The 8,863-nt window shown below is 35.2% G+C and overlaps 1 protein-coding gene across 1 annotated transcript; it reads right to left on the reverse strand.

Annotated features, from left to right (window-relative positions):
• Window positions 1–976: 976 nt before the first annotated feature.
• On the reverse strand, window positions 977–7,907 carry LOC140446680 (uncharacterized). The gene is given in 4 exon segments (XM_072539274.1): window positions 977–1,264; window positions 6,123–6,532; window positions 6,535–6,951; window positions 7,793–7,907. Coding segments are annotated over 4 exon segments (1,230 nt in total).
• Between the last annotated feature and the right edge of the window lie 956 nt (window positions 7,908–8,863).

Genomic DNA, 8,863 nt, shown 5'->3' on the forward strand with positions numbered 1-8,863 from the left:
GATATTGGTCTCTAAGAAAATGAACCTGAATATTGTAGATATACATCTTAGGCGAGATACAATTATTAGATAGATTGATATAAGGTTGAATGCTCGAATAAATGAACATTGAACAAATGAAAGGCAGATATCGAGCACAGTTTATTAATTAAATCTTGCCCAAGTACTTTCGCTTTCTAGAGTATCTTCAGGGCATCTAAAATAAGCCACTACACAAGGACAAATAGTTTAAAATTTTTAAAAGAATTTTAAAAGACGGCGAAGCTACAAATGGTTGGCATCAGGAGAGAGAATGGCTCCTAGTCTTAACGGAAATGTTAAGGTGACATGTGACATATGACAGCTTGGATGGGCAGTCACAACCATGGTGATGTGATCTGCACATTTCAAAATTCTATGATACTGAGCATTGACCAAAGGTCCAACTGACACTACTATAGTAAATCAACTGATGAAAATATGAAATTATATAGAATATTTTAAGTAGGTTGCATTATCCAGACCCAGACCAGTGTGTTTTCTTGCTTCCGACTTTGGCATTATGCATCCTAAGGCTTACAGCCGCCGTGCCCTTCACTTAATAGAAGTGTTTAGTTGCGAAAGAATTGCGTTCTCTGCCAAATTTTAGGTGGTGAGTGTCGCTTCACTCTCATCATGGGACGAGCCGCCACTATTTTTAAGATATATTTAAAGGAAGTTTTGAATATCTGGAACTAAAGGGCTGGCGCCCTGGTAAGACCGAAATAATACACTTTGCCTGTAGGATCCGAAGCTATGATTGGAGTGCCCTTCAGTACTAGCGGGACAGTCTCAAGGAGAATTTTTTGCGGAAGTTTCAGGACTCCTGAGTCAGTTGTGGGGGTATGAGACAGGCTAGGCTCCACTTAGTGGGGCCAGCGTCTTACATCCCAAGTTCTCCTTCCAGACCGTAGAAGTTGCTTTTTGGTGGTCAGTATGCTTGCCAGACACTATAGACTCAGGCGGCACCTTTATCTGCTTGGATTTTCGGATTGCCCACGGTGCCGTGTTTTTGATGAGAAGGAAACCTCCCCACATGAGTTACCCTTAAAGAGACTTGTGGCATTCTGTTAGGCCATAAGGTTACTAGAGGATTAGACGTTTGGAATGGCAGGAAGACCTGAGATTTATAGCCTCTGTAGATTTTAGCAGCTTGGGCTTTAGAAACGCTAAAGACCGGGTTCTTATGGGCGTAGTTAGTATGATAGGGGTGATGCAATGTACCCGTTTTAGGAGATCTGAGTGTCTAAAAGGCTCACAAATAGGACTTAAAATGGACAAAAAAATAGATGCTCAGTTAGGTTACAAATTAATCCATCAAAAACAGTGAAGTATGTAGTGGTGAGAAGTCAAGGTGCTTAGAATTAGGAGACACTCAAATCGAAATGAACGATAGTTACAAATATCCCGATGTAAGCATTAAAAATAGTGGTCGGAATATTAAAGAAATTGCAACTAGAATTCGACAGATAATTCAGCAATACGTCAACTGAATAGTGTACTTTGGAATATTCACATCACTAGGAAAATATAATACATAGAAAGTATTTCTACTTACGTTTCGTATCTTTGGATAATATCTTCTTCTTAAAGTGCCTATCCGTTCCGGATGTTGGCGATCATCACGGCTATCTTTACTTTATTTATTGCAGCGCGGAACAGTTCAGTGGTAGTCGTGTTATACCACTTTCGTAAATTTTGAAGCCAGGAAATGCGTCTTCTTCCCGGTCCTCTCTTACCATTTACTTTCCCTTGGAGAATCAGCTGGAGAAGGCCGTAACGTTCTTGATTTCTCATTACATGTCCTAGATATTCCAACTTTTTAGTTTTGACGGTCATGAGAATTTCACATTCTTTCCCCATTCTACGCAGGACCTCCACATTAGTAACTCTGTCAACCCAGGATATACGTAAGATGCGCCTATAACACCACATTGGATAATATAATAAATCCATAATAAAAGCAATGCAAACGAATTGTTGGTGTATTACGTGGTTTACGTAGTTTTTCCATTTCTCTGGCGTAACGAGCTGGTACGCGGCTGTAATTAAATTTCGCATTTCAGCTTCTTTAAAATTCGCGTTGCGTTCAGCTATATACCGTTTCACTTCACTCCAAACCATTTCGATGGGATTGGGTTCACAGTGATAGGTTAGGAGCCTCAGAATCTTCACATTGTGCTTTTTGGCAATGTCTTCTATTATGTATCTGTCATATTTTGCTTTGAAGGTCTTGACTACATCAAGTAACTCGCATTTTAGGTAGTTTTCTTCAAGAAATAGGTCCTTTGACCGAAGCCATTCTTGAATATCTTTTTTTGTCTTGAATATCTTTTATATGTGTTGAACTGTTAAGAATTTTTTCTCACTTTCTGCTGTGATAGGAGGCATTGTCCATTACCACAACAGTTTTTTCTGGCAAATTTAGCATTAAGTTATTTTCGAACCAATTTTCGAAGGTCGGTCCATCCATTTCGTCGTGGTAGTCCTGAGTATTTTTCTTTGCCAAAAACGTGAGCTCTACTCCATCAACAAATCCACTGGTAGATCCTGGGTGCAATAAAATGAACCGTGCAACACAAGCTGTTGGAGCTTTTAATCCTGTTGTCAGACCACGAACAAAAGCATCGCGATGAGATGTAATTGTTTATCAACCCATTCGTTTTTCACACTGTGCTCGATATTTACCCATGATTTCTCCAAATACACTATGTTGTGTCCTTCTGCACGGTATTTACAAACTGCGCGTAAATAACGATGACGCCACGAGATGATTTCTGGTTTTTCAATCAAAATTGAATTTCTGCCACGTTTTATAAACACAAGATCCATATTACTCAGCAAGCGATGTAGCTTGGCCCGTGAAAAGTTGGGCAAAGTTTCTTCGACATTTACAACAGCTAATATGGTGTTTATTGTTGGTGGTATGTTGTCGCGAAAAAATTTATAAACTGTTCTACGAATTTGGCCCCTAACACCTTCATCGTACTTGTTGTCACGAGAATTACCAACCTTTCGCTTCTTGGGCCTGCTCTTTGGAGATTGTAATCCAGCAGGTGATGAATATTCCTGTCGTATGCGAAACGGAGTCTTTTCGCAAACACCACTCATTTCCGACTTTCCTAATTACACTTAATACAGAATCGTTGTTATCCTGATTAAGATGATAATTAATAATATTCATTAGTATTTGCTTCTCTGAAAGTTTCAGAGAATATAACAATAGCCAACAACAGAAAATAACAATAACTGCCAACAGCAAATGACAACAACAGCCACCAACAAATAATAACAATAACCAAACAGTAACAGTACATCCAAGATGGTACAAATAATCGTAACTCGAATATGTTTACGCGCTCCGAAGAACAAATAAAGACCAATTAAGGCCCTGGATGTATCAAGCTTTTAAACATATTCTGTACAAGAATTACTCTAATTGCTTCTTAATTACTGAATAACTTAGAAAAAAGTATTTTCAATTGATATCAACCAAAATTAAAAATTCTTTACACATTATGGCAGTAATTAGCACCGCAGGGACATAAATAACATTTTAAATTTGGCAGTTAGTAGAAATTACCGAAATTATTTTAAACTTTGAAACAAATGTTTATTTATTGCACATTTTATTATACTACTGCTACTAATAAAAGATAAAAATTAATGTTACTATTAGAAACAAATAATGTATAGTATTATGTAAAATTATTAGCAAACGATATTTGTAAATTACATAAAATTTTACGTGAGGACTTGTTGAGAACTGCTGGTTTATTCCGTTTATTTTGAAAGATTGACAATAGAGAACGCCATCGCTCACTGCATAAAACTGGCAACGTCTTGGCGAAATTCCCATAAGGTTAGCATTGCATATCTTACCCTGTACAGACTAGTCACTTTGAGATAAAGTATAACAAATCAGAATGATGTTTAAGAGAACCGTTTCTCAGGTGAATAAAATAATTGGCTATAATCCAGAATAGGTCGAATAACATTCTTTGAATGTTTTTAGGTATAGTACCACCATTTTTCTAAGATATTTATTAATATTTAGCTCAGTGGACCGTTACTGTTCGAGGGTGAAATTGTAGATCCCTTGTTTATGGAATTTCCCATCTCGAACAGTAGCATTCCACTAAGCTAAATATTAATGAATCTCTTAGAAAAATGGTAGCAATATAAAATACTATAATCTAATAATCTATCCTTAAGTAAAAATAGTTTTGATTTCATTGATGGAGTTTTAGTATATTCGTAAGATGTCTTATATTTGTATATATCTTACTAGTTTATGTAAAAAATATGAATATTAATACATATTATATTTTAAATAGAAAAATTCACGTATTTATGTAAATTGTATTTAAAAAATTTGAAAATTACTTTTACAATAGTAGCATGTATTTAAATTTCCAATATATTTTATGTAACCAATATCTAAAAAATGTTAACGAGCCATCTACTTTATTGCCCATTATTTTCAATTTATAGCATTGCGGCGACACAAAAAGTTATCTTTATAAAAAATTACGGCATGTAAACAATTTAGGACAAAGATAAAATCGTTAAAAAATCTTTGTAAAAGAATTTTGTATTTATTATAATAATTCAAAGCCGATAATTTAGATGTGACGGAAATAAAGCAGAAATAATTAGGTTGAAATTAATATTATTCGTACATTGTAAATTGAAACATTGCTGAAGCAAACAGCAATCTTCCATTATGGTTAAACATATCTTAAACATTAAAATATTCTTTTTGTATTTGGCCGCTTATACAGGATGGCCGGACGAAAATGAAGCTCAGGACATTATCAGAAACTGCGACATTTTTTCAAAATCCAAGCGACACGTCGATTTTTGATTAAAGGGACACATTTTTCGGTATTTTCAATTATTGGTCATCTGCGTATCTAAGATTATTCAGAAGTGCTCCGTTAATAAATATGCCTTTATTTACGTCTTCTAATGCCTCTTGAAACAATTCTTCTAAATACGTATTAAAACGTAAAGGGGAAAGCACACATCCTTGTCTTACTCCACGATTTATAGGTATTTCTTTCGATTTTTTTTTGGTCTGTTCGTATTATGGCTTTCTGATATCGGTATAGATTGGCAATGATTCTCACGTCTTCGTCATCTAATTCTGTGTTCTGCAGTATTTTTGCCATTCTTCGGTGTTGTACTTTGTCGAAAGTTTTTTCTAAGTCGACTAGACATATGTCTAGCCAACAGACCAATAGACCACAAAAGCGGTAACTAAACGATATCAAAGTAAAAGTGGGGAGAAACTAGTACCAAATTGTACAAAACAGAGAAGAATGCCAGTGGATGCAAATAGGCTGAAGAAGAAGAAGAAGACGTAATCAAGAGAAAGAAACCCATCGAATTAGTTAAACGAAAGCAAAGTATAATGCAAGTGTTGGCACAGGTTAAAATTTCTGCATTAAATTAACAGAACCTAAGGGACACTAGTGAGTTTGCTCTTAGCGCGGCTTCACACATACCCGGTCGCCGGTTACATGGCACCGTGTACACACGGATGTGTGTGTACAAGAGAAGCCCGGGTAAACCCGGACAAACGTTGACGTATACACGGCGATCGAGCACGTAGTGGAATACCAAATTAAATGTGGGCGTTCATATCTATACATTCCTTGCAAAAAACCGTGTAATAGAGTACACGACTTCCTTGAAAGTAGAAGGTTATTAGACTCTTTAGAAAGTAGAAGGAATTTTTGTTGTGACTAACTTATGAAAAATGGCTGATGGGGAAATTGATACAGAGCATTTAATAAGTTTGGTGCATGGAAGACCTGTAATATGGGACGAGACAAACGAAACATACAAAGACGGAAATGAAACCAGAAGTGCTTGGCAAGAAATTTGTAGGGAACTGAAGAATAACTTTGAGGAGTTGGAATCTGATGACAAGACTAAGTTCGGTAAGTTTGTGTGGATATTTCTTTAATATTGCTTAATTAAATACAAAAGTAAAAACATATAGGTGTGTGTATGCATGTATTACTTATATACTAACAAGAAATTTTGGTCATCTGCCATTTTACAGATCCAATAGGTGTCAGAAAATAATCACTTACAATATTTCTTATATTATTTGCGTTAATACTCTCACGTACAGTTTCTGCTCTAGGGATATCTTCAAGCCCTGTGATGGTTAAAGTATTCTCTGATTCATATCTGTCTCTATCGCGAACAAAGTTATGTAACACAGCACAAGCCTTCACAATATCGACAGCATAATAAGGATTCGAGTTGATAGATCGATAAAAAATTCGCCACTTATTACTTAATATTCCAAAAGTACACTCCACATATCTTCGCGCTCTAGAGAGGCAATATTTAAAAACTTTTTTCTTTGCCGTTAAGTTATGTACACCGTAAGGTCTAAGAAAATGTCTATCAAGTTCAAATGCTTCGTCTGCAATAAAGACATAGGGTACTTTGGGCCTCATTGATCCTGATATACATGTTTCTTCAGGAATTTCTAGTTTTTTATGGATTCCCATAAGGAACAGGTCTTAAATATATTCGAATCGCAATTTTTTCCGTAACTTCCAATATCTACGTAGATAAAACGATAATTGGAATCTGCTACAGCCATTAAAACTATTGAACAGTACCCTTTATAACTGAAGTACATTGAATTTATCGGAATAATATTTCGAATGTGCTTTCCATCAACTGCTCCTAAACAGTGTGGAAAATTTGCTCTATTTTGAAATCCTTCGACAATTCTGAGCCAGTCTTGTTTCTGTGGTTCGGGCTCAGAACGCATAATTAACCATATGTTATTGCATACCTTTTTAACAATGCTGCTTATTGTGGAAATACCAATTCGATAACTGTAGTGTAGATCCGTGAAAGTATAGCCACTGGCGAGATATCTGCAAAAAACAGTATAGTGTACTAGTAATAACCAGGTTTTTTTTTGTTGTTGCAGTTTAACAGGTGATGAAAAAATGGGGAAATATTCGTGATACTTTTCAAAAATCTTCAAAAATTAAGATAGCTACAAGATCAGAAGCTGGGGCAGTAACTCATAAAAAGTATATTTATATCGAGCAGTTACAATTCTTAAAAAAGGTATTTAACGCGGAGGAACGCCAAACAGAAGATAGTTTAACTAACACTGGACTATCAGAAGTATCAGAAGCAGCAATATCTGACACTAGTTTCACCGACAGCAACATTTGTACTTCATACTCTACATGCTTCCAAATTTTCCAAAACGTCAACAGGAAGAAAACGTAAAGCAGACCCTTTTGAATTACAAATGATTGAAGCTCTTAAGGAGAAACCTGATAGTCACATGTCCTTTTTTGCTGGTATAATTCCTTCGTTACAAAGTTTCAATGAATTTGAGATATTGGAATTTCAGATGGGAGTACTGCAAACATTACAAACAATGACAACAGATGCTTCCTAGACAACTGTTACAAATCTAAACATTCAAAAGTCAGTATTAACAACGTTAGATATTACAACAAACCGATCATATCATACATTGCAACATGAACGCCCTGATGTCCTACAAAAATACAAACCACTCAGTTCTCACCAAAAATACCATCCACTTCTTTCAGTCGCAGCGGTCTCCTCTTTTAAAAATAGCATCACCCCAGTCACAGTGTAGTGATTCCCAAATTTCATTAGATTCAATTGATTTCATTTAATGTTAAATATCATTCACATTGTCAACACCATATTATAATAAACAATAATAAATTCGAATATGTTTTTATTTAACTAATTGTAACTGCCAACATTTGCATTGGGTTAAAGCATTCTCTCATAAATGTGTCTTGCTTCTGAAGAGAATCCTTTAACCGATGATGTAGTTCATCAAACGTGGATATTATCATCCTAAAGTTATTAAAAAATTTGTTCTCATCTTCTCGCAGTTCCAAGAAAAGAGTATAAAATACACCAAACTCTTTCTTTTTCATATTAATGGGATGAATCCACACATTTCTAGTTTTCTGTCTTCTCTTTAGCCACAAAACACTAGCCACGCAAACATACATTCCCTTATTCGACGGTTTGTTCAGATTTATTTTTAATATAAATGTGTAATATAAATGTAATACTTATCCTGTATAGTGTAAACTTTATATTATATACTAAATCTGATTATTCTCATAAAATCAATTTACTTCGTGATTGATATTCTAAAAGGAAATACTTAACACAAAATATCCGTACGAAAACGACTCTGTTCCATAAACCTCATTTGCGAATAAACTAAATCTCCCATGCAAAACAGAAATTTCGCATCGAAGGGTCCATCGAAGCCCCGGCAAGGGTGGCGAATTCCACCCCTTCCTACCTTAGGATGACCTCATCATTTGTAACCCTTTTTCGCTGATTGAAGTATATGAATCAACTGTTTTCTGATTGGTCCACGGATAATCCCCCTCATTTGTTTGTTGCTTGCCGAAGTGTGCAGCCATTTTTATTTTTAACAATGACTTTGGGTGGTTGAAATCATCTTTACGGTATATTTGCCTTTGTGTCGATGTCAGATTTTAAGCCGATGTTCTTTTGTGTTTCTCTAGATCTTTGGCGTAAATACAAAATGCATTCTTTTGTAAAAGATCTCAAAGCCCGTAAGCCATAAACTTTCAAACATCAACGCTTTAATTATACAAAAGCAAATGAAACCATTTTCAAGCCAAGCTATTTATAAATCAATAAGTGAAAATGTATGTTGAGTTAGTTGTTTTAATTTATTGTGGAAAATGTAGCCGTAATAAAATTTGGTGTAGGAAGATAAATTTAATATACTAAAAAACTACAGATTTTAAGAAAACTGCTTCCC

Source organism: Diabrotica undecimpunctata, chromosome 7 (assembly GCF_040954645.1).
Source record: "Diabrotica undecimpunctata isolate CICGRU chromosome 7, icDiaUnde3, whole genome shotgun sequence".
NCBI classification, from domain to species: Eukaryota; Metazoa; Arthropoda; class Insecta; order Coleoptera; family Chrysomelidae; genus Diabrotica; species Diabrotica undecimpunctata.